Consider the following 22,297-nt stretch of genomic DNA (forward strand, 5'->3'; position numbering starts at 1 on the left):
GGGGAAAAACAAAAAAAAAAGGGGGGGGGGGGGAGAAAAAAAACGGGGAGGGGGGAGGGGCTGGAAAAAACAACGTGGGGGAGGGGAGGGTGGGGGAAAGAGAGGAAAAAAAAGTCAAAAAAAAAAGGGGGAGAAAAAGGAAAAAAAAAAAAAGATGGAAAATGTAAATTTTTTTTTTAAAGTTTGTTGAAAGAATTTTGTTGTAATTGTATAAAAAAAAGCGCAAAAAAAGAGGGAGAAATGAACAAAATCGCAGGTGTTGGCGGCGGGGGAGGGGCGGAGGAGGCGAATTTGGGGGGAAAAATGGGAAAAACGGGAAAATTTCCCTCCCTGGGGGAGACTGGGGCGGTGGGGGAGGGGTTTTGGGGGGAAAAAAGGGGGAAAGGGGCAAAAAATCCCCCCCAAATCTTCCCCTCCCCCCCTCCCCCGCGATTCCCTGGAAACCCTTGGGGTCTTTTGGGGGATTTCAGTGGAATTTGCTGAATTTTGGGGAGATTTTGGGGAATTTGGGGGCAATTCCCAGGGAAAAGGGGGGGGTTGGGCCCCCTCCCCCCTCAGGGGGTCGTTAATTGCTGTTAATGAGGAGGTTTTCATTAATTAATCATTAATTTGAATGGGGGGCCTGGGTTAATGAGCAGGCCTGTCCTTGATTGGGGTCCCTTCGTGAATCTGTTAATTAACAGCTCATTATTTCATTAATTATTTCATTAGTTCATTAACGGCTCTTTCATTATCAGAGGATCTCCGTTAATTAGCGGAGCCCCTAAATTTGGGGTTTTTTTCCTTTAACTTTGGGGATTTTTAGGGGGATTTTTGGGGTTAATTTTTGGGGTGTTTTTGGGGGACTTTGGTTTTTTTTTTTAATTATTTTTTTTTTTTAGTTTTTTTTTTTTTTCATTTTAAATTTTTTCCTTTGTTTTTGTTTTTTTTTTCCTTTTTTCTTTGGAATTTTGGGGATTTTTCCTCCCTCCTCCCCTCCCCCATCCTCCAGCGTGAGAACCCCCCCTCCCCAAAAAAAAAAAAAAAAAAAAAAAAAAAGAAAAAAAAAACCCAAATTTGGGATTTTTCTTGGTTGGGGGGGGGGGAGGGGCGGCGCTGCCGCTTTCGGGGCTTTTTTTCAAATAAAACAAAAACACCAAAAAAAAAAAAAAAAAAAAAAAACTAAAAAAACCCCAAAACCAACCCCAAAAATCCGTGGAAAATTCTTTTTTTTGGTTTTTTTGGTTTTTTTTTTTTCCTGGGTTTTGGGGGTCCCTCCCCGCCCCTCCCCCCGCCGGGTTTCGCCCCCTCCTCCCCTTCTGGTGTCGTTCCTTCCCTTCTTGGGGTCAAAAATGACAAAAAAAAAAAAAAAATTCCCCAAATTCCCCCCCCGAGGTGGGGGAGGGGCGGCCTCGACCCCCCCTCACCCCTCCCCTCCCCCCCCCCCCCCCAGGCCGTGTCGGGCGGTTTTTGTCCCTTTTTAGAAATAAAGAAAATTCGCTTGAGCCCAGGGCGGCCTCGGGTGCTGTTTCTGGGTTAAAACTGGGCCTAGAAGGGCTTTGGGGGGGTTAAACCCGGTCTGGGGGGGTTAAAACTGGGTCCAGATGGGCTTGGGGGAGGCTGGAATTGGGTCTGGGGGGGTTAAAATTTGGCTTAGGGGGTTAAACTCGGTCTGGGGGCTTAAACTTGGTTAAAATGGGGTTGGGGGGGGTTAAAACCGAGGTGGGGAGTTTAAAATGAGGGTTAGTGGAGGGGGAGGGGTTAAAACTGAGTTTGGGATGGTTAAATTGGGTTTAGAGGAAGTTTAAGGCTTAAACTCGGGCCTGGTGCTGAATTTGGGGCTTAAACCCAGTCCTGGGACTGGCAGGGTTTAAACCTCGGTGGCTCTGGGGTTAAACCCAGGCCGGAGTGCGAACTTGGGCCGGGTTTAAAGGAGCTGGGCTGGGTTTTGGGGCCTGGGCTTAGGCCTGGGCCTGGTTTTATCCTTTGGGCCTGACCGGGGGCCCCAGACCAGGTTCTGGGCTTATTTCTGAGGCCGCTGTGAAGCCGCGCCGTCTTTAAGCCAAAGCGCAGCTGCTAAACGCTAATTAATGACTGCAATTAAAAGATTTAATTGTTTTCTTTCCTTCCCGCGGGCCGGGCCTGCTCCGAGGCCTCAGGCTTGCTCTCGGTTGCCATGGCAACCGGGCGGGCCGTGGGTGCCGCCATCTTGGCTGCGGCCGGCGATGACGTAGCGGGAAAGGGGGGGGAATAACGGGGGGGCTCCCCCGCCCCCCACGGGGATTTTTGGGGGTCTCGAGTGGGGGAGGGGCTCCCGCAGAGCCCCCCCGTGGGCCCCTTCTCCCTCCCGCCGCCATTTTGGAAGCGGGCGCGGAGGCCGCGCCGCGTGCCGCCATTTTGGGTGCTGGGAGGCGCCATCTTGGGGCGGCCGGATGTCCAATGCGCATGCGTAAGTGTCATGGCGGCGTCCTCTGGAAGGAGTGGGCGCCGCCATGTTGTACGTGGGGCCCTGAGGGGCTCGGGCAGCTCTTCCTCCTTTATCTTCCTCTTCCTCCTCATTTCTTCCTCCTCCTCTTCCCCATTTTTCTTCCCCCTTCTCCTCCTTCCTCTTCCTCCCCTTTCCTCCTTTTCCTTCCTCCCTTTTCTTTCTTCCTCCTCCCCCAACCCCAAATTCCTCTCTCTGCCCCCTCCCCCCATCCCCCCACCCCAAATCCCCATCCAAAATTCCCCTCCTCCCCTTAATTTTGGGAAATTCCTCCCCCCACCACCCCAATTCCTTGCCTCCCACCCCCCAATCCCATTCTTCTGGGGATCCCCAAAAAGGCCCCGGCCCCGTCTGTGCCGCCAAGTGTTTATTTGGGGGGGGGGCACCCCAAAACGGGGGGAACCCCCCCCTTTAACCCCCCCGGGGGTCCCTCAGAGCCGGAATTGGGGTGGGGGTCGGTGCTGGGGGAGGTGAGAGATGAAATTTTGGGCGTGTCCTAAAGTTTGGGGGTCCCCATTTTGAGGGGGGGGGTGGGGAGTGATGAGGGGAGGGGGAATTTGGGGGTGATTTTAGGGGGGGGTCTCCAGAACCTTCCCTGAGTCCATCCTTGAAGCCTTTTTGGGGTGGGGGGACCCTCAAAACCCCCCAAATTCTGAGCTGGGACCCCACCCATGGCTTTTTGGGGGGGGGGGTCCCCAATTTAGGGGGGAGGTCCCGGCTGTGGGGGGGACCCCAAATGAACCCCCCCCCCCCTTCATTTCCGCCTCATTTTTGGGGTGAGATCGGCGTTAAATTTTACGGGGGTGTCCCGAAATGTGAGGGGGGGTCCCCCAAAACGCGGGGGGGGCTCAGAGGAGGGCGCAGAAGAATTTCTTCTCGCGGAAGGGATTCTCGGAGGTGGGCACGGGCGTGAGCAGGGGGTCCTCGCACGCGTGCGCCTCGCAGTAGCTCAGCAGCTCCGCGGCCGCCTTGGACACCTGGGACGGGGAGAAACGGCCCGAAAACACAGCTGGGACCCCAAAAATTACACCTGGGACCCCCAAAACCACACCTGGACCCCTAAAAACACACCTGGGAACCCCGAAAACACAGCTGGTACCCCCGGAAACACAGCTGGGACCCCCAAAAACACAGCTGGGACCCCAAAAAACACAGCTGGGACCCCGGAAACACAGCTGGGACCCCAAAAATTACACCTGGGACCCCTGGAAACACACCTGGAACACCCAGAACCACCTGGAAACCCCAAAAATTACACCTGGAACCCTGGAAACACAGCTGGGACCCCAAAAAATTACACCTGGAACCCCCGAAAACACACCTGGGACCCCCGGAAACACCTGGGACCCCAAAAAACACAGCTGGGACCCCAAAAATTACACCTGGAACCCCTGGAAACACAGCTGGGACCCCGGAAACACAGCTGGGACCCCAAAAAATTACACCTGGGACCCCCAGAACCACTAGGAAACCTCAAAAACACACCTGGAAACACCAAAAACACACCTGGGACCCCCAAAAATCACAACTGGAACCCCCAAAACCACCTGGAATCCCCGGAAACACACCTGGAACACCCAGAGCCACCTGGAAACCCCAAAAATTACACCTGGAAACCCCAAAAATCACAACTGGAACCCCCAAAACCACCTGGAAATCCCAAAAACACACCTGGAAACCCCAAAATACACCTGGATCCCCCAAAAACACACCTGGAAACCCCAAAATACACCTGGATCCCCCAAAAATTCACCTGGAAACCCCAGAAATTCACGTGGGACTCCCCAAAACTCCCCCAGAGTCCCAAATCCATCCCTGGAACCCCAAGTCCTGCCCTGGTCCCCCCCAGCCCCTCCCAAATCCTCATTTTTACCCCCCCAAAATCCACTTTTAACCTTTCAAATCCCCTTTAAATCCCCCCAAAATTTCCTAAATTCCCTTTTTTTTACCCCAAATCCCCTTGAAACGCCCCCAAATCCCATTTTTTACCTCCCAAAAGCCCATTTTACCCCCCCAAAATCCCTTCTCACCCTTCAAATCACCTTCAAACCCCCCCAGACCCCCCAAATTCCTCATTGTTTCACCCCAAATCTGCCTTTTCCCCCTTTTTGCCCCTATTTTTTCCCATTTTTTCCCCTTTTTCCCCCAGACCTTCACCCGGCACAGGCTGGCCTCGATCTTCAGCTGCTCCACCATTTTCCGGGCCTGGCCCACGCTCAGGGTGCTGCTGGGGGGGGGCTCGCCCTTCATGGGGGGGCTGCGGGGGCACCCCAAATTTGGGAACGCCCCCAAAACCCAAAAACCCTCTAAAAATCCCCAAAACCCCCCAAAAACTCCCCCCCAAAAATTAAAAAAAAAGAAAAAAAATCAGAAAATCTCCCATAAATGAGATGTTTCCCCTCTAAAAAAAAAAGCCTCTTCCCCAAAAGCCCAAATTAACCGCTCGAGCCAAAATTTGGGACCCCCCAAAACCCAAAATTCCTCCAAAAAAAAACCCCAAAAAATCCCCCCAAAATTAAAAAAAAAAAAAAAGAAAAATCCCTCATAAATGTGATGTTTCCCTTCTAAAAAAAAAAAAACAAAAAACCAAATCCTTCCCTGAAAACCCAAATTAACCCCTCGAACCAAAATTTGGGACCTTCCCAAAAATCCCAAACCGCCCAAAAAAACCCTCAGAAATAACCCAAAAAATTAAAAAACGCCCAAAAAAATTAAAAAAAAAACAAAAACCCACCCCAAAATCCCCAATGAAAACGGCGTTTCCCCCTCAAACCCTCCTGGGAAAATCCCAAATTTCCCCCAGCCATAAATCCCCCCCCCCCAAAATCCCAAATTCCAGCCCCCCCAAATTCCCCCCCCCGACCCCAAAATCCCCAAATTCCCCCAATTTTCACCCCAAATCCCTCCCCCATCCTCCCCCCCCTTTCCCCCCGACCCCCCCCAAATTCCCGGGATTTTTGCCCCCCCCCCCCAATCCCCTCCCCCACCCCCCCGACCCCCCAGTCCCCCCGCCCCTCCCCCACCTGTGCAGGACCCGCGGCCGCTCCGGTCCCGGCGATGCTCGGAGGGGGCGGGGCCTGCGGTGGGGGAGGGGCGGGGGCCACGCCCTTGCCCCTCCCTCCCCTTCCCCCCCCCTCCCCAATTTTGGGGGCGCCTCTAAACCCCGCCCCTCCCCCCCTAAATGGGGAGGGGGTGGGGGAGGGGCGGATTTCAGACACCCCTCCCCCCAATTTTGACCCCACCCCAAACCCTTCCAGCCCCACCCCCCCAAAATCCCCCTCAGGACGCCCCAAAATCCTCATGGGGCCCCCCCCTCCCCAAACTCCCCCTGACCCCGCCCACCCCCTTGGGACCCCTCCAAACCCCCCCAGGAACCCGCGGTGCCCTCAGGGAGCCCCGCCCAGACCCCTGGGGACCCCAAAATCCCCCCGGGACCCCCCAAAATCCCCCAAATCCCCCCCCCAAAAAAAACACCTCCCCCTGTTGCCATGGAAACGGGGAGGGGCCCGGCGGGGCCGCAGTGGGCGGGGCGGGGGCGGGGCCAGCGCAGGCGGGCCCGCAGTGGGCGGAGCCAGTGGGGAACGCTTAAATACAGGGAGGGGCGGGGTTAAAGCTAAGCGCGACCAATGGGGTGAGTTGTGGGCGGGGTTTGCAGCCGGAAGCGGCGGGCCCGGGGGCGTGGCCAGGGCGTGGCGGGAAGCGGGAGGTGCCGGCGTTCGGTAAGGGCTAGGGGGCCCCCCAAAAAAACCCCCAAAATTTCCCCAAAATCCCCCCCAAAACCCCGAAATTCGCCCGGAAAACCGCCGGAATCGCATCCGGGAGCCCTGAAAACCCCCGGGATCCGCCCGCGGCGCCGAAAATCCGACAAAATTCCCTCAGAAACTCCTCGGGAATCCCGAAAATTCTCCCCGAAATCCCAAAATTGGCACCAAAATCCCCCAAATCCTCCCCAAATCCCCTCCGAGACCCCCGAAATCTGCTGCTTACCCCGAATATCCCCCAAAATCGCCCCAAAATGCCCCAGACTTCCCTCCGGGACGCCCCAAATCCATTCCGGGACCCCCCAAAATCTCCCGAAATCCCCAAAAAAATCTCCGGGAATCCCCAAAAATCTCCCGAAATCCCCCTAAAAATCCTCCCTGGGATCCCAAAGCCTCGAGTTGCCCCGAGTTTCGGGACTGGGGATGGAAATTTTGGGCATTCCACCCAAATTTTGGGGTGGGGGAGGGGTGGGGCCGCCCCTCCCCCCCCCTCACCTCTGCCCCGAATTCCGAATTTTGGGGTGGGGGAGGGGATTTTGGGGTGGGAAAGGGAAATTTGGGACCCCGCTGGAGATTTTGGGGTCTGGGGAGGGAATTTTGGGGTTCCCCCACGGATTTTGGGGCGGGAAGGGTGTCCCGGAATTTTGGGTTGGGAATTTTTAGGGAGGGAAATTTTGGGGAAGGAATTTTGGGGTGGGAATTTTGGGGTGGGAATTTTGGAGAGGGCATTTTGGGGTTCCCCCAGGGATTTTGAGGTGTGGGAGGGAATTTTGGGGTGGAATTTTGGGGAGGGGATTTTGGGGAGGGAATTTTGGAGAGGGAATTTTAGGGAGGGAATTTTGGAGAGGGAATTTTGGGGTGGAATTTTGGGGCAGGAATTCCGGGGAGGGAATTTTGGGGTGGGAATTCTGGGGAGGGAATTTTGGAGAGGGAATTTTAGGGAGGGAATTTTGGAGAGGGAATTTTAGGGAGGGAATTTTGGAGAGGGAATTTTGGGGCAGGAATTCCGGGGTGGGAATTTTGGGGTGGAATTTTGGGGTGGGAATTCCGGGTAGGGAGTTTTGGGGTGGGAATTTTCGGGAGGGAATTTTGGGGTAGGAATTTTGAGGTGGGAATTCCGGGGTGGGAATTTTGGGGTGGAATTTTGGGGTGGGAATTTTGAGGTGGGAATTTTGGGGAGGGAATTTTGGGTCGGGAAATTTTAGGGAGGGAATTTTGGGGTGGGAATTTTGGGTAGGGAGTTTTGGGATGGAATTTTGGGGTGGGAATTTTGGGGAGGGAATTCCGGGGAGGGAATTTTGGGGCGGGAATTCCGGGGTGGAATTTTGGGGCGGGAATTCCGGGGTGGGAATTTTGGGGTGGAATTTTGGGGCGGGAAATTTTAGGGAGGGAATTTTGGGGTGGGAATTCTGGGTAGGGAGTTTTGGGATGGAATTTTGGGGCGGGAATTCCGGGGTGGAATTTTGGGGAGGGAATTTTGGGGTGGGAATTTTGGGGCGGGAATTCCGGGCTTCCCTCGCGGCGGGGGGCGGGGCACATCCCCTCCCCTCCCCTCCCCCACCCCTGACCCCTCCCCTCCCCCCCCTCTCTCCGCAGCTCCTCCCCCTCCCATGGGGTTCCCCTCCCCTCCCCCCGCCCGCCATGGCTCCGGGGGGGTTCCCCGCGGCCCCGCCCCCGCCGCTGCTCACCTGGGGGGCTCAGGTGGGGCGGGGGGCGCGGCGGGCGCTGCTGCGGGGGGCGCTGGGGCTGAGCCTGGCGCTGCTGCTGCTCTGGGCCTCGCTCTTCCTCTACGGCTCCTTCTACTGGGCCTACCTGCCCGCGGCCGCCGTGCTGCGCCCGCTGCACCTGGCCTTCAGGTGAGGGGCTGCGGGGCTGGGGGGGGGTTTGGGGGGTTCAGGTGGGGCTGGGAGGGGGTTTGGGGGGTTCAGGTGTGTTCAGGTGTGTCCAGGTGGGATTCAGTTGTGTTCAGGTGTGTCCAGGTGTGTCCAGGTGGGATTCAGTTGTGTTCAGGTGTGTCCAGGAGGGGTTTGGGGGAGTTCAGGTGTGTTCAGGTGGGGCTGGGAGGGATTTGGGCGTGGCCAGGTGGGGCTGGGAGGGGTTTTGGGGGAGTTTTGGGTGTTCAAGTGGGGCTGGGAGGGGTTTTGGGGGGTTCAGGTGTGTCCAGGAGGGATCCAGGTGTGGCCAGGTGGGGTTTTGGGGTAGTTTTGGGGGGTTCAGGTGGGGCCAGGAGGGATTCAGGTGTGGCCAGGTGGGGCTGGGAGGGATTTTGGGGGGTTCAGGTGGGGCCAGGTGTGTCCAGGAGGGGTTGGGGGGGTCCAGGTGGGGTTGGGAGGAGTTTTGGGGGCTTCAGGTGGGGTTGGGAGGGGTTTTGGGGGAGTTTTGGGTGTTCAAGTGGGGCTGGGAGGGGTTTTGGGGGGGTTCAGGTGTGTCCAGGAGGGATTCAGGTGTGGCCAGGTGGGGCCGGGAGGGGGTTTGGGGGGTTCAGGTGTGTCCAGGAGGGATCCAGGTGTGGCCAGGAGGGGCTGGGAGGGGTTTTCGGGGGTTCAGGTGTGTCCAGGTGTGTCCAGGAGAGATTCAGGTGTGGCCAGGTGGGGTTTTGGGGTAGTTTTGGGGGGTTCAGGTGGGGCCGGGAGGGATTCAGGTGTGGCCAGGTGGGGCTGGGAGGGATTTGGGGGCAGTCAGGTGTGGCCAGGTGTGTCCAGGAGGGGTTAGGGGGGGTTCAGGTGTGTCCAGGTGGGGTTTTGGGGTAGTTTTGGGGGTTCAAGTGGGGCTGGGAGGGATTTTTTGGGGGTCCAGGTGTGCCCAAGTGGGGTTTTGGGGGGTTCAGGTGTGCCCAGGTGAGCTTTGTGGGGTTCAGGTGTGCCCAGGTGTGCTTGGGGAGGCAGAATTTGGGGTGAACAACCCTAAAATAACCCTTTAAAAAAAAAAACCCACCAACACCAAAAAAAAAAACCATTAAAAAAAAACCCCTAAAAGTGCCCCGTTGGTTTCCCTGAGCACACCTGGGCCAGGTGAGGCTCGGGGGGGTTCTGGGGTGGTTTTGGGGGGTTCTGGGGGGCTTCAGGCCCCGATTCCGCAGCCCTGAGCCCGATTTTGGCCCCCCCAGGTCGGACTGTGACAGCCCCGGGCCCGAGCTCTGCTCCTTCCCCTCGGCCAACGTGTCCCTGCTGGGGGAGCACCGCGAGAAGGTTCCGGAAAACCCCAAATTCCGGGGGCTCGGGGCTGGGGAGGGGCCCGGGAACGGCCTTAAAAACGGGGGGGGGGGGGGGGGGGTCAAAATACCCCAAAAATGTGGGGCCAAAGTACCCCAAAAATGGGGGAATCTGGGGCCAAAATGTCCCGAAAATGTGAGGCAAAAATGTCAGTTGTGCCCAGCTGTGCCCAGCTGTGCCAGGTGTATCTCAGGTATATCCCAGGTGTCTCCCAGCTGTGCCAGATGTATCTCAGGTGTCCCAGGTGTATCCCAGCTGTGCCCAGGTGTCCCAGGTGTACCCAGGTGTATCCCAGCTGTACCCAGGTGTGCCCAGCTGTACCCAGGTGTATCCCAGGTGTACCCAGGTGTCCCAGGTGTACCCAGGTGTATCCCAGCTGTACCCAGGTGTGCCCAGCTGTACCCAGGTGTATCCCAGGTGTATCCCAGCTGTACCCAGGTGTGCCCAGGTGTATCCCAGGTGTATCTCAGGTGTGCCCAGGTATATCCCAGGTGTATCTCAGGTGTATCTCAGGTGTATCCCAGCTGTGCCCAGCTGTACCCAGGTGTGCCCAGGTGTATCCCAGGTGTACCCAGGTGTGCCCTCCGCAGGTGCTGCTCTACGGGCAGCTGTACCGGATCTCGCTGGAGCTGGAGCTGCCGGAGTCGCCGGTGAACCGCGAGCTCGGGATGTTCATGGTGACCCTGACCTGCTACGGCGCCGGCGGGAGAACGCTGGCCACGGCCGCGCGCTCGGTACTGGGAGGGACTGGGAGGGACTGGGATGGGACTGGGATGGACTGGGATGGACTGGGATGGACTGGGAGGGACTGGGAGGGACTGGGAGGGACTGGGAGGGACTGGGATGGACTGGGACGGACTGGGAGGGACTGGGAGGGACTGGGATGGGGTTTGGGATCTCTGGGGTGGATTTGGGGTCTCAGGGCGGGTTTGGGGCAGGTTTGGGGTCTCAGGGTAGATTTGGGGTGGGTTTGGGGTCTCAGTGCGGGTTTGGGGTTTCAGGGCAGGTTTGGGGCAGGTTTGGGGTCTCAGGGTGTCTTTGGGGTGTCTTTGGGGTGGCTTTGGGGTGGGTCTGGGGTCTCAGGGCAGGTTTGGGTGGGTTTGGGGCGGGTTTGGGGCAGGTTTGGGGTCTCAGGGTGGGTTTGGGGTGTCTTTGGGATGGATTTGGGGCGGGTCTGGGCTGAGCCCCCCCGGCCCGCCCAGGCCATGCTGCACTACCGCTCGCGCCTGCTGCGGGCCCTGCACACCGCGGCCTTCGCCGGCCTCTTCCTCAGCGGCTTCGCCGAGCAGAGCCAGACCCTGGAGCTGGAGCTGATGGCGCGCTACCGCGAGGACCCCGTGCGCCGGGGGGCTGGGGGCTCCTGGGGGAGATCTGGGGGTCCTGGGGGGGATCTGGGGGTCCTGGGGGGGTCCCATGGGGAGTTTGGGGCTCCAGGGGGGACTTTGGGTGGATTTTGGGGCTCCTGGGGGGGATTTGGGGGGGATTTTGGGGGTCCCGGGGTGGTCTGGGGGTGTTTTGGGGGTCCCGGGGTGTTTTGGGGGTCCCGGGGTGGTCTGGGGGCTGTTTTGGGGGTCCCGGGGTGTTTTGGGGGTCCCAGGGTGGTCTGGGGGCTGGTTTGGGGGTCCCGGGGTGTTTTGGGAGTCCCGGGGCGGTTTGGGCTGGTTTTGGGGATCCCAGGATGTTTTGGGGGCTGTTTTGGGGGTCCCGGGGTGGTCTGGGGGTGTTTTGGGGGCTGTTTTGGGGGTCCTGGGCTATTTTGGGGGTCCCGGGGTGTTTTGGGGGCTGTTTTGGGGGTCCCGGGGTGGTCTGGGGGCTGTTTTGGGGGTCCCGGGGCAGTTTTGGGGTGCCTGACCCCCCGTGTTCCCCCAGTACACGCCCACCGTGGGGGCTCTGGTGGAGATCCGCAGCCGGCGGGTGCAGCTCTACGGGGCGCGGCTGCGCGTGCACGCGCACTTCAGCGGCCTCAGGTGCGCCTGGGCCTGACCCGGGCCTGACCCGGGCCTGAACCGGCCTGAACCGGCCTGAACTGGGCCTGAACCGGGCCAGAACTGGGCCTGAACTGGCCTGACCCGGGCCTGAAACGGGCCTGACCCGGGCCTGACCCGGGCCAGAACTGGGCCTGAACTGGGCCTGAACCGGCCTGAACTGGGCCTGAAACGGGCCTGAACTGGGCCTGAACTGGGCCTGAAACGGGCCTGAACTGGGCCTGAACTGGGCCTGAACTGGGCCTGAACCGGCCTGAACTGGGCCTGAACCGGGCCAGAACTGGGCCTGAACTGGCCTGACCCGGGCCTGAAACGGGCCTGACCCGGGCCTGACCCGGGCCAGAACTGGGCCTGAACTGGGCCTGAACCGGCCTGAACTGGGCCTGAAACGGGCCTGAACTGGGCCTGAACTGGGCCTGAAACGGGCCTGAACTGGGCCTGAACTGGGCCTGAACTGGGCCTGAACCGGGCCAGAACCGGCCTGAACTGGGCCTGAACTGGGCCTGAACTGGGCCTGAACTGGGCCTGAACCGGGCCTGAACCGGCCTGAACTGGGCCTGAACTGGGCCTGAACCGGCCCCAAACTGACCCCAAAGCTGCCCCAGACCCCTGAGCTCAGCCCCAGCCCGGCCCCCAGGTGTGCCCCACTTCTTGTCACACCTGTGACACACCTGTGACACACCTGTCCCACCTGTATCTCACCTGTCACAACTGTCACCTGTCCCACCTGTATCTCACCTGTCCCACCTGTATCTCACCTGTCACACACCTGTATCACCCCTAACACACCTGTGACACACCTGTATCTCACCTGTCACACACCTGTATCACCCCTGACACACCTCTCCCACCTGTATCTCACCTGTATCTCACCTGTATCTCACCTGTCACACACCTGTATCACCCCTGACACACCTCTCCCACCTGTATCTCACCTGTATCTCACCTGTATCTCACCTGTCACACACCTGTATTGCCCCTGACACACCTGTCCCACCTGTATCTCACCTGTCACACACCTGTATCTCACCTGTGACACACCTGTATCTCACCTGTCCCCCGTGTCTCACCTGTGACACACCTGTGACACACCTGTATCTCACCTGTATCTCACCTGTCCCACCTGTTTCACACCTGTCACACCTGTATCACACCTGTGACACACCTGTGACACACCTGTATCACACCTGTGACACACCTGTATCTCACCTGTCCCACCTGTCCCACCTGTCAGGTACCTGCTGTACCACTTCCCGCTGACCTCGGCCGTGCTGGGCGTGGCCGGGAATTGGGCGCTGCTGGCGCTGCTCACCCTGGGGGGGTACCTGCAGTGGGGGCGGGGCCCGCGCCCGCCCCGCCCCGCCCAGGTGAGCCGCGATGGGGGAGGGGCTTGGGGGGATCGCCCCTCCCCCAGCCCTGAGCTCACCTGAGCCCCTCCCCTACCTGTGACAGGAGCGGCCGAGCCAGGGAGGAGCCCCCGGGGAGGGGGAGGGGACAGGTGAGAGGGGAGGGGACAGGTGAGAGGGTGGGGGACAGGTGAGAGGGGGAGGGGACAGGTGGGAGGGTGGGTGAGGGGACAGGTGAGAGGGTGGGGGAGGGGACAGATGAGGGGGGAGGGGCAGGGGACAGGTGAGAGGGTGGGGGAGGGGACAGGTGAGAGAGGAGGGGAGGGGACAGGTGAGAGGGGGAGGGGAGGGGGAGGGGCTGCAGGATTTGGGGGAACTTCGGGAAGTTTTGGGGGGAGTTGGGGGGGATTTTGGGGAGGATTTTGGGGGGGTTCAAGGTGATTCATGTTTTCGTTCTTGCCCCTCCCCCAGCCCCAGACCTTTCAGCCTCCCCCCAAAATCCGGAGGAGCCCGAAATCCTGGGAGCCTCGGAGCCGAGCCAGGGTGGGGGAGGGGCAGCGCCCCAAAAACACCCAAAATCGGGGGGGGAGGGAGGGGGGAGGGGGGAGGGGCCAAAAGGGGGGCTGGGGAGGTCAAAGAGGGGGGTGGGGCTGAGGTTTGGGGGAGGGGCCCAACTTTGGGGGGGAGGGGCTCAATTTTTGGGGGGGAGGGGACCAGTTTTAAAGGGGGAGGGGCCAGGTCTGGGTGGGAGGGGCCAAATTCTAGGGGGAGGGTCCAGGTTGTGGGGGAGGGGCCAGGTTGTGGGGGGGAGGGGGGACACATATTTTGGGTCTGGGGGCTCTGACCGCCCCTCCCCCCCCCCAGACCCCGCCCTCCTCAGCGCCGTCAACGCCCCCAGCGAGGAGGGGGAGGGGCAGGAGGAAGAGGAGGCAGAGGGGGAGGGGCAGGAGGAAGAGGGGGTCACCCCCACGCCCCTCCCCCCCCTCCCGGACGGCCCCTCCCCCCGCCAGCGCCACCTCTGCTCCAGCTCCTGAGCCCCTCCCCCCCCCCAATTTTGGGGGGGTCTCAATAAAGGCTTTGGCCCCTCCCCCACCTCCCAAAATCGGGTTTGGTTCCATCCGGCGTGGGGGGAGGGGCGGGCCGGTGCCGGGACCCCCCAAATCCTCCCCAAATCCCCCGAATTTGCCCCCCAAAAAAATCCTCGCAGCCCCTCTCAAGAACCCCCAAAATCCCCCCAAAATCTTTACCCACGGGAAGGTCCTGGGGGAGAATTTTGGGGTTTTTGGGGCATTTTTGGGTGGGTCTTGGGGTCGCTTTAGGGCAGTTTTGGGGTATTTTTGGGGTGATTTTGGGTGGGTTTTGGGTACTTTTGGGTGGGCTTTTTTGGGGTATTTTGGGTGGATTTTGGGTGGGTTTTTTGGGGTAGTTTTGGGGTCACTTTTGGGGTATTTTTGGGTGTGTTTTTAGGGGTATTTTTGGATGGGTTTGGGGGTAATTTCGGGGCGGTTTTGGGTGGGTTTTTTTGGGGTAGTTTTGGGCGGGTTTTGGGGTCACTTTTGGGGAATTTTTGGGTGAGTTTTTAGGAACATTTTTGGATGGGTTTGGGGGTAATTTTGGGGCATTTTTGGGTGGGTTTCGGGTGGTTTTAGGAGGGGTTTTGGGGATGTTTTTGGGTGAGTTTTGGGGTCACTTTAGGGCGGTTTCGGGTTCGTTTTCGCCGGGCGCGCTCTCGCCGCGTTGTGTCCCGTCCCGGCCGCCGTCCCCGCGTGACCCCGCCCCCCCGGCCCCACGTGACGCGACGCCCGGTGCCGCCATGATGGCGGCGGGCGGCGGGGCCGGGCCCGGGCGGGCCCTGGAGGCGCTGCTGGAGATGGGATTCGGGGCCCGGCGCGCGTGAGGGCGGCGGCACCGCGGGGACACCGGGGGAGGGCGGGGGGGAGCAGCCGGGGCTTCCCGGTGACCGCAGCGGGGCCGGGAATGGGATTTGGGGGGTTGGGGGGAGGCCCCGGAGCCCCCCCCGGGACCCCCCCCGTGACCCCCCCGGTCCCGCAGGGCGAAGGCGCTGGCGCTGACCGGGAACCGCGGCGTGGAACCGGCCATGGACTGGTGAGGGGGGACCCCAAAAACAGCCGGGACCCCCCAGAAACGATCCCGGGACCACAAAAAACCCTCAGGACCCCCTAAAAACACCCCGGGACCCTAAAAACAGCCGGGACCCCCCAAAACCCCCCCCAGAAATCGCCCCGGGACCCCCAAAATTCCCCTCAGTGCCCCAGAAATCCCCCCAGGATCCCCAAAAACCCCTCGAGACCCCAAACCCCCCCCAGGGACCCCAAAAACCCCAATACTCCGCTGGGTCCCCAAAATTCTCCCCGGGACCCCAAAAACCCCGTGAGACGCCCCCCAAAGAATCCCTCCAGGACCCCAACATCCTCCTGGGGACCCCCAAAAACCTCCTGGGACCCCAAAAACCTCCCAGAAGCCCCAAAATTCACCCCGGGACCCCCCAAAAACCTCCCAGGACCCCGAAAATTCACCTCGGGACCCCTAAAATTCTCCCCAGGATCCCACAACCCCCCTGGGGACCCCCCAAAAACCTCCCAGAACCCCCAAAATTCACCCCGGGACCCCCCAAAAACCTCCCAGGACCCCCCCAAACCCCCCTGATTTTGGGGTCCCCCAGGCTGGTGGCTCACGAGGACGACCCCGACTCGGACCCCGAATTCCCCCCGGATTTGGGGGCGCTGCCCTCGGGCCTGGGGGGGCCCCGGCAGCCGCCGGCCCCAGAGGACGAGACCCAGAAGTGAATTTGGGGTCCGGGGGGGGAAATTTTGGGGGTTTGGGGAGGACTTGGGGGTCCCAGGAAGAACTGTGGGGCTCAAAGGGGGAATTTTGGGGGGTTCAGAGTGGAGTGTTGAGGTTCAGAAATACTTAGGGGCTCGGGGATATTTCTGGGTTCAGAGTGATTGATTTTGGGGTTCAGGGTGGTTTTGGGGTATTTTTGGGTGGGTTTTTTTGGGCTGGTTTTGGGAGGGTTTTTGGGTGGGTTTTGGGGTATTTTTGGGGTGTTCAGGCTGGTTTTGGGGCTCACAGTGATTTTGGGCTTCAAGGGTATTTTGGGGCTCACAGTGGTTGATTTTGGGGCTCACCGTGTTTGTTTTTGGGGCTCACACTGATTTGTTTTTGGGGCTCACACTGGTTGATTTTGGGGCTCGGACATTTTGGGGCTCTCACTGATTGATTTTGGGGCTCACACTGGTTGATTTTGGGGCCCACACTGATTGATTTGATTTTGGGGCTCACAGTGTTTGTTTTTGGGGCTCACAGTGGTTGATTTTGGGGCTCACACTGATTGATTTGTTTTTGGGGCTCACCCTGGTTGATTTTGGGGCTCACAGTGTTTGTTTTTGGGACTCACACTGGTTGATTTTGGGGCTCACAGTGTTTGTTTTTGGGGCTCACCGTGGTTGATTTTGGGGCCCACACTGATTGATTTGTTTTTGGGGCTCAGGCTCCTCTCCGAGGCCGGGCAGGAGCGGCGGGGGCTCAGTGACCCCGGGATTTTGGGGCTCAGGGACATTTTGGGGCTCACAGTGTTTGGTTTTGGGGCTCAGGGACATTTTGGGGCTCACTGATTGATTTGTTTTTGGGGCTCAGGCTCCTCTCCGAGGCCGGGCAGGAGCGCGAGCGGCGCCGCCGGGGGCAGGAGCTGGCCAAGCTGCGGGAATGGCGGCGGGACGAGGAGCGGCGCCGCGCGGCCGAGGAGCGGCGCCGGGACCGGGCCGAGGAGCGAGCGGCGCGGTGAGGAAAATCAAAACCCCAAAACGTGGCGGAAATTGCCCGAAATCGCCCGAAACTTCCCCAAATTTCCCCCCAAAAAAAACCACCGGGAGGAGCTGAGTCCTCCCCGCCGCCAGGGGGCGCCAAAATGGGGGGGGAGAAAGCGCCCTCAGGAAAAATGGCGGGAAAAGCCCTCAGGAAAAATGGCGGGAAAAGCCCTCACGACAATGGCGGCACCGCGGGGATTTCGAGGGGACAAAAACCCCTCAGGATTCCCTCAAACCTTCAGGACTCCCCAAATTCCCACCCTAAAACCTTTTGGGGACCCTCCCCGAGCCCCCAAACCTGAGGGTGCAGCCCTGAAACTTCGGGGGTTCCCCTGAAGGCCCCTGGGATCCCCCAAATTCCCCCAGCATCCCTCAGGTCCCCTCAGGATCCCCCAGATCCCCCCGGGATCCCTCGGATTGCCGCAGCCCCTCCCGATTTTTAGGAATCCCTAAAATTTTGGGAACCCCTGAAAATTTTGGGGTTCCCCCCCCCCCCAAAATTCCCACAGGCAGAGGGTGCGGGAGAAGATTGAGCGGGACAAGGCGGAGCGGGCGCAGAGGGTGAGCGGGACCCCGGGGGATTTGGGGGATCCCGGGGGATTTGGGGGATCCCGGGGGATTTGGGGGGAGAACCCAAAGGATTGGGGGGGGATCACAAAGGTTTTGGGGAATCCCAAAGGATTGGGTGGATCCAAAGGGATGTGGGGGGATCCCACAGAATTTTGGGGATCACAAAGGATTTGGGGGGGGGATCCCAGGGGATTTTTGGGAGATCCCAGGGGATTTTTGGGGGAACCCACAGGATTTCGGGGGATTCCCCGGGCTGGGGGCCCCGGGGGGATCCCCCGAGGACACTTTGGGGTGCAGCCCCGCCGGGGACCCCCAGATCCCCCCCTGCCCCCCCAGTTCGCCCCCGCGGCCGCCCCGGAGCCCCCCCAGGAGCCCCCCCAGGAGCCCCCGCAGGCGGCGCCGGCGCGGCGGGAGCACGAGCACTGCCGGATCCAGGTGGGGCTCTGGGGGATCCCCGACGGCATTGGGTGAATTTTGGGGGGATTCAGGGCGGGTTTTGGGTACACTTCTGCTTATTTTGGGTACGTTTAGCTGGAATTTGGGTTGTTTTGGTACATTCTGGGGAGATTCGGGTGGATTTTGGGGTGGTTCGGGTGGATTTTGGGTTATTTGGACACGTTTTGGGGTGACGCAGGTGGATTTAGGGTTATTTGGGTTCATTTTGGGGTATTTTTGTACATTTTGGGCTATTTGGGTTCATTTTGGGGTGACTCAGGTGGATTTTGGGGTATTTTTGTACATTTTGGGCTATTTGGGTTCATTTTGCGGTGATTCAGGTGGGTTTTGGGGTGACTCAGGTGGATTTTAGGCTATTTGGGTTCATTTTGGGTTGTTTGGGTTCATTTTGGGGTGACGCAGGTGCATTTTGGGGTATTTTTGTATATTTTGAGCTATTTGGGTACATTTTGGGGTGATTCAGGTGGATTTTGGGCAGTTCTGGGTTCATTTTGGGCTATTTTTGTACATTTTGGGCTATTTGGGTTCATTTTGGGGTGACTCAGGTGGATTTTGGGGTGACTCAGGTGGATTTTGGGGTGACTCAGGTGGATTTTGTGCGGTTTTGGGTACATTTGGGGGTGACTCAGGTGGATTTTGGGGTGACTCAGGTGGATTTTGGGGTTCATTTTGGGGTGACTCAGGTGGATTTTGTGCGGTTTTGGGTACATTTTGGGGTGACTCGGGTGGATTCTGTGCTGTTTTTGTTCATTTTGTGCTGTTTTTGTTCATCCCGGGCCGTTCTGCCCCGCCCAGCTCCGCCTCCCGGACGGGCGCGCTCTCACCCAGAGCTTCCGGGCGCGGGAGCCGCTGGCGGCCGTGCGGCTCTTCGTGGAGCTGCAGGGGGGCCCGGGGGGCCCGGGGGGCGACACGGGGGGGCCCCCCCAGCCCTTCTGCCTCCGCACGGCCTTTCCCCGGCGCCTCTTCACCGAGGAGGACATGGAGAAACCCCTGCAGGAGCTGGGTCAGCCTGGGGGGGTCTGCAGGGGTCCCCGGGAGGATCTGGGGGGTCCTGGGGGGGTCCTGGGGGCATCTCCAAACGATTTCGGGGGGTTCCTGGGGGATCTCTGACGGGTTTTGGGGGATTCCTGGGGGGGCTTGTGGGGGTCTCCAGGGGATTTGGGGGGTTCTTGCAGAGATTTGGGGGTCCCCGAGGGATTTTTTGGGGTTCAGGAGGGCCTTTTTGGGGTTTTTTTTTTGATATTTCAGCGGTTCACAGAGAATTTGGGGGGTCCTGGGCGGTTCTGGAGCCATTTGGGGCTTTCGAGGGGGGGAAATTTTGGGAATTTGAGGATTTTTTTGGGGTCCTCACATCTCTCCCCCCCCCCTCTTCCAGGCCTGGTTCCCTCCGCCGTCGTCATCGTGGCCAAAAAGGAGGGGAGCTGAGGGGGGGCACCCCAAAACCCCCCGAAAAAACCCAAATAAACCGGAAAAAAACCCAAAAGGACCTGAAATAAACACAAACCAACCCCAAATGAACCTGAAAAAACCCCAAATGAACCCCCAGTAAACTCAAGCGGACCTGAAATAAACCCAAAAAACCCAAACCAACCCCAAGTAAACCCAAAGCAACCCCCGATAAACCCAAATCGATCTGAAATAAACCCAAAACAATCCCAAATAAACCCCCAAAAAACCCAAAAGAAGCCCAAAAACTAAAAAAAAAACCACCACAAACCAGCCCCAAATAAACCCCAAACACCCGAAATAAACCCAAATGAACCCCAAAAGCCTGAAAAAAACCCCACAAATGAATCCCAAAAAACCCAAATGAACCCCAAAGAGCACAAAAGAAACTCAGATTAGCCCCAAACAAATAAAAAGAACCCAAGAAAATCCCCAAGTAAACCTGAAAAAACCCCAAAAATTGAAAAAAACCACAAATGAACCCCCAAAAAACCCAAACGAACCCCAAAAAGCACAAAATAAACTCAAATTAACCCCAAACAAATAAAAAGAACCCAAGAAAATCCCGAAGTAAACCCGAAAAATAACCCAAAAACTGAAAAAACCCACAAATGAACCCCAAAAGCCCCAAATGAACCCCAAGAAGCACAAAATGAACTCAAATTAACCCCAAACAAATAAAAAGAACCCAAGAAAATCCCCAAATAAACCCGAAAAAAACTGAAAAAACCCACAAATGAACCCCAAAAGCCCCAAATGAACCCGAAAATCCCCAAAAGCACCCGAAATGAAGCGCAGAGAAAGGCGAAATGAGCGGACCCGGGGCGGTGGAGGCCGCAGGAGCCCCCGCGGCTCTCGGGGTCGCTCCCGCCGTTTATTGCGGTCCCTCAGGGCTCCCGGCGGCGCCTCCGTCCCACGGGGTCGGCGAGCACGACGATGGCCCAGGCGCCCAGAGCTGCGGGGGGACACGGGGGGACACCTGAGCTACACCGGGGCACAGCCCGGGAGCCTCGCCCGCCCGCGGGAACGCCACCTCCTCCCCGTGCCCGGCGTTTTGGGGAGAATCTGAGCGGATTCGGGGAAGGCCCTGAGGGCTTCGGCGCCATTTTGGGCCATTCCCCCCCCCCCCGTTTCCATGGCAACCCCACCGCAAGGCCCCGCCCCCTCCCCGTGGCCCCGCCCCTCACCGGCTGCCAAGGTGATCTGGGCGATGGCGGACGTGGAGGGGGGGATGCCGTTCCTCATGGCGCTGCGCGGGCCCTGGTACAGCCACACGGCGGCCATGAGCAGCCCCGCGCCGCTCAGCAGGCGGCAGCTCCAGCAGCCGCCGAGCTCCTCCCGCGGCGAGGCCGCCCCGGGCCCCGGCGCCGCGCCCGGCCCGGCCTCCGCGCCCCGCGGCGACATGGCGGCACCGGAAGAGGCGCCGGAAGCGTCCGTGGTTTATAGTACTGCGCGCGCACACGCGCAAAACAGTTCCGTGGGCAACCGCACCCAGCGCTGATGGTTCCGGGGAAATGGGGGGGCCCCGGGAAACGGCCGGGGAGGGCGCCCGGTGGTTTCACGGTGCTGACGTCACTTCCGCCACGGCACCCCCCGCTGCGCCACGTTGTCGTCGGTCTCGGCCGCCTCGCGCAGGGCCGCCATGATCAGCTCATTGTGGCGCCGCCGATGCGCCAAAGTCGCGGCGTCCGCCCCGGCCCGTCCCTGCCGAACCGGGAGAAACAGGAGGGGGGGCGTTCACCGCCGGTTCCGGTCCCCGAGACGTCCCCGCCGCTCCCTTCTCCCCGTACCTTCAGCGGCTGCTGCCGCTCCTGCTCGCCGCCCGCCAGCGCCGCCCACAGCAGCAGCCCCAGCCCAACCGGGACGGCGCCGCGGGCGAGCGCCCGAGGCCACCGCCGATCCAGCGCCATGGCCCGCCCTGTCCCGGCCCCGCCGCCACTTCCGGGGCCGCTCTGGCCCACGGGGAAATCATAGAGACGGCGGAAAGAGGACCGGAAATTCTCCCCGCATCACCGGGATCATAGAGACGGCGGCCGGGAGGACCGGAAATTCCCCCCGCCACAACGGGATCATAGAGACGGCGGCTAGGGGGACCGGAAATCTCCTCTGCCGTACCGGGATCATAGAGTCGGCGGTAGGAGGACCGGAAATTCCCCCCGCATCACAGGGATCATAGAGACGGCGGCTAGGGGGACCGGAAATCTCCTCTGCCGTACCGGGATCATAGAGTCGGCGGCTGGGAGGACCGGAAATTCCCCCCGCCACACCGGGATCATAGAGACGGCGGCTAGGGGGACCGGAAATCTCCTCTGCCGTACCGGGATCATAGAGTCGGCGGTAGGAGGACCGGAAATTCCCCCCGCATCACCGGGATCATAGAGACGGCGGCCGGGAGGACCGGAAATCCCCCCCGCCACACCGGGATCATAGAGTCGGCGGCTGGGAGGACCGGAAATTCCCCCCGCCACACCGGGATCATAGAGACGGCTGCTAGGGAGACCGGAAATGTCCTCTGCCGTACCGGGATCATAGAGTCGGCGGTAAGAGGACCGGAAATCCCCCCCGCACACCGGGATCATAGAGACGGCGGCTGGGAGGACCGGAAATTCCCCCCGCATCACCGGGATCATAGAGACGGCGGCTAGGGGGACCGGAAATCTCCTCTGCCGTACCGGGATCATAGAGTCAGCGGAAAGAGGACCGGAAATTCCCCCCGCCACACCGGGATCATAGAGACGGCGGCCGGGAGCACACGGAGCCCGGCCTGACTCCCTCCCACCGTCGTTCCGGGGCCACGGAGCGGCTCCAGCGCCGGGAAGGGAACGGGAGACTCCCCCCCCTTCACTCCGGAACGCGCCGCCACCGAGAGAAGCCACGCGATGACAGTGGTACAGATTTATTTATTTAGGATTAAATGCACGAAATTATCCATCCGCCGCCGGCGCGGTCCCGTGACGTTCCCGGTCCTTCCTCAGGCCCTGCAGAGGAGAAAAGGGCAGTGAAGCGGCGGCCCCGAGCGCTCCGGAGCTCCCGGGCCGCGACAGGGCCTTGTCCCGGCGTGTGAGGGTGGGACCGGCGGACGGGGCCGCCGGCACCGAAGACTTCGCGCCGGTCGCTACTTTCCCTCCGCACATCACAGACCCCGGCACGGCGCCGCCGGGGCCCGCCAAGAACGGGAGGAGCGTCCCGGTGCCGCCCGCGCGGTTTTAGGCCAAATTCCCACCGCAAAC

General features: G+C 59.9%; 5 protein-coding genes and 1 non-coding gene across 8 annotated transcripts; 2 read left to right on the plus strand and 4 right to left on the minus strand.

The window, feature by feature from the left end:
• Positions 1-2,816: 2,816 nt before the first annotated feature.
• GNG3 (G protein subunit gamma 3) lies at positions 2,817-5,675 on the minus strand. Of its 2 annotated transcripts, XM_053968097.1 has the most exons (4): positions 5,488-5,675; positions 4,616-4,721; positions 3,971-4,051; positions 2,817-3,441 (listed from the first exon to the last, which is right to left on the minus strand). In XM_053968097.1, the coding sequence occupies exons 2-4, from the start codon at positions 4,712-4,714 to the stop codon at positions 3,313-3,315; spliced, it is 309 nt and encodes a 102-aa protein (XP_053824072.1). In that variant the 5' UTR covers positions 4,715-4,721; positions 5,488-5,675; the 3' UTR covers positions 2,817-3,312. The 2 variants fall into 2 exon arrangements, with proteins under 2 accessions (XP_053824072.1, XP_053824073.1); XM_053968098.1 differs by lacking the exon at positions 3,971-4,051 and having other exon boundaries at positions 5,488-5,631.
• Positions 5,676-6,142: 467 nt separating this feature from the next.
• On the plus strand, positions 6,143-13,861 carry BSCL2 (BSCL2 lipid droplet biogenesis associated, seipin). Of its 2 annotated transcripts, XM_053968073.1 has the most exons (10): positions 6,143-6,183; positions 7,822-8,081; positions 9,332-9,413; positions 10,028-10,171; positions 10,640-10,774; positions 11,307-11,404; positions 12,657-12,789; positions 12,875-12,920; positions 13,240-13,311; positions 13,633-13,861. In XM_053968073.1, the coding sequence occupies exons 2-10, from the start codon at positions 7,867-7,869 to the stop codon at positions 13,800-13,802; spliced, it is 1,095 nt and encodes a 364-aa protein (XP_053824048.1). In that variant the 5' UTR covers positions 6,143-6,183; positions 7,822-7,866; the 3' UTR covers positions 13,803-13,861. The 2 variants fall into 2 exon arrangements, with proteins under 2 accessions (XP_053824048.1, XP_053824049.1); XM_053968074.1 differs by lacking the exons at positions 6,143-6,183; positions 7,822-8,081; positions 9,332-9,413 and adding exons at positions 9,544-9,681; positions 9,844-9,928 and having other exon boundaries at positions 10,013-10,171.
• A 683-nt stretch (positions 13,862-14,544) lies between these two features.
• UBXN1 (UBX domain protein 1) lies at positions 14,545-19,104 on the plus strand. The gene is made up of 8 exons (XM_053968087.1): positions 14,545-14,661; positions 14,821-14,874; positions 15,452-15,571; positions 16,426-16,569; positions 17,105-17,156; positions 17,502-17,600; positions 18,417-18,624; positions 18,997-19,104. Exons 1-8 carry the CDS (start codon positions 14,582-14,584, stop codon positions 19,044-19,046), a joined length of 807 nt encoding a protein of 268 aa, XP_053824062.1. The 5' UTR covers positions 14,545-14,581; the 3' UTR covers positions 19,047-19,104.
• A 751-nt stretch (positions 19,105-19,855) lies between these two features.
• On the minus strand, positions 19,856-20,623 carry DMAC1 (distal membrane arm assembly component 1). The gene is made up of 2 exons (XM_053968099.1): positions 20,255-20,623; positions 19,856-20,022 (listed from the first exon to the last, which is right to left on the minus strand). Exons 1-2 carry the CDS (start codon positions 20,469-20,471, stop codon positions 19,955-19,957), a joined length of 285 nt encoding a protein of 94 aa, XP_053824074.1. The 5' UTR covers positions 20,472-20,623; the 3' UTR covers positions 19,856-19,954.
• Positions 20,492-21,175, minus strand: LOC128801930 (ubiquinol-cytochrome-c reductase complex assembly factor 3-like). Its single transcript, XM_053968100.1, has 2 exons — positions 20,858-21,175; positions 20,492-20,771 (listed from the first exon to the last, which is right to left on the minus strand). Exons 1-2 carry the CDS (start codon positions 20,975-20,977, stop codon positions 20,640-20,642), a joined length of 252 nt encoding a protein of 83 aa, XP_053824075.1. The 5' UTR covers positions 20,978-21,175; the 3' UTR covers positions 20,492-20,639.
• Positions 21,176-22,113: 938 nt separating this feature from the next.
• On the minus strand, positions 22,114-22,247 carry LOC128802031 (small nucleolar RNA SNORA57). Its single transcript, XR_008435293.1, has one exon. It is a non-coding gene; the product is annotated as a small nucleolar RNA SNORA57 (small nucleolar RNA).
• Between the last annotated feature and the right edge of the window lie 50 nt (positions 22,248-22,297).

Source organism: Vidua chalybeata, chromosome 32, assembly GCF_026979565.1.
Source record: "Vidua chalybeata isolate OUT-0048 chromosome 32, bVidCha1 merged haplotype, whole genome shotgun sequence".
Lineage (NCBI taxonomy): Eukaryota > Metazoa > Chordata > Aves > Passeriformes > Viduidae > Vidua > Vidua chalybeata.

What these genes read in the sequence shown, in the direction of transcription:
- GNG3 (XM_053968097.1), bottom strand. Translation starts at nt 4,714, where the DNA reads ATGAAGGGCGAGCCCCCCCCCAGCAGCACCCTGAGCGTGGGCCAGGCC. An exon ending in CCAGCCTGTGCCGGGTGAAG is followed by an intron (nt 4,052 to 4,615) that starts GTCTGGGGGAAA and finishes TGGGGTTTCCAG; the next exon opens with GTGGCTCTGGGTGTTCCAGG. An exon ending in GTGATTTTTGGGGGTCCCAG is followed by an intron (nt 3,442 to 3,970) that starts GTGTGTTTTTGG and finishes TCCCCGTCCCAG; the next exon opens with GTGTCCAAGGCGGCCGCGGA.
- BSCL2 (XM_053968073.1), top strand. Translation starts at nt 7,867, where the DNA reads ATGGCTCCGGGGGGGTTCCCCGCGGCCCCGCCCCCGCCGCTGCTCACC. An exon ending in CCGCTGCACCTGGCCTTCAG is followed by an intron (nt 8,082 to 9,331) that starts GTGAGGGGCTGC and finishes TGGCCCCCCCAG; the next exon opens with GTCGGACTGTGACAGCCCCG. An exon ending in CGCGCTACCGCGAGGACCCC is followed by an intron (nt 10,775 to 11,306) that starts GTGCGCCGGGGG and finishes GTGTTCCCCCAG; the next exon opens with TACACGCCCACCGTGGGGGC.
- UBXN1 (XM_053968087.1), top strand. Translation starts at nt 14,582, where the DNA reads ATGATGGCGGCGGGCGGCGGGGCCGGGCCCGGGCGGGCCCTGGAGGCG. An exon ending in GGATTCGGGGCCCGGCGCGC is followed by an intron (nt 14,662 to 14,820) that starts GTGAGGGCGGCG and finishes CCGGTCCCGCAG; the next exon opens with GGCGAAGGCGCTGGCGCTGA. An exon ending in GAAACCCCTGCAGGAGCTGG is followed by an intron (nt 18,625 to 18,996) that starts GTCAGCCTGGGG and finishes CCCCTCTTCCAG; the next exon opens with GCCTGGTTCCCTCCGCCGTC.
- DMAC1 (XM_053968099.1), bottom strand. Translation starts at nt 20,471, where the DNA reads ATGTCGCCGCGGGGCGCGGAGGCCGGGCCGGGCGCGGCGCCGGGGCCC. An exon ending in CCAGATCACCTTGGCAGCCG is followed by an intron (nt 20,023 to 20,254) that starts GTGAGGGGCGGG and finishes GTCCCCCCGCAG; the next exon opens with CTCTGGGCGCCTGGGCCATC.
- LOC128801930 (XM_053968100.1), bottom strand. Translation starts at nt 20,977, where the DNA reads ATGGCGCTGGATCGGCGGTGGCCTCGGGCGCTCGCCCGCGGCGCCGTC. An exon ending in AGCGGCAGCAGCCGCTGAAG is followed by an intron (nt 20,772 to 20,857) that starts GTACGGGGAGAA and finishes CCGGTTCGGCAG; the next exon opens with GGACGGGCCGGGGCGGACGC.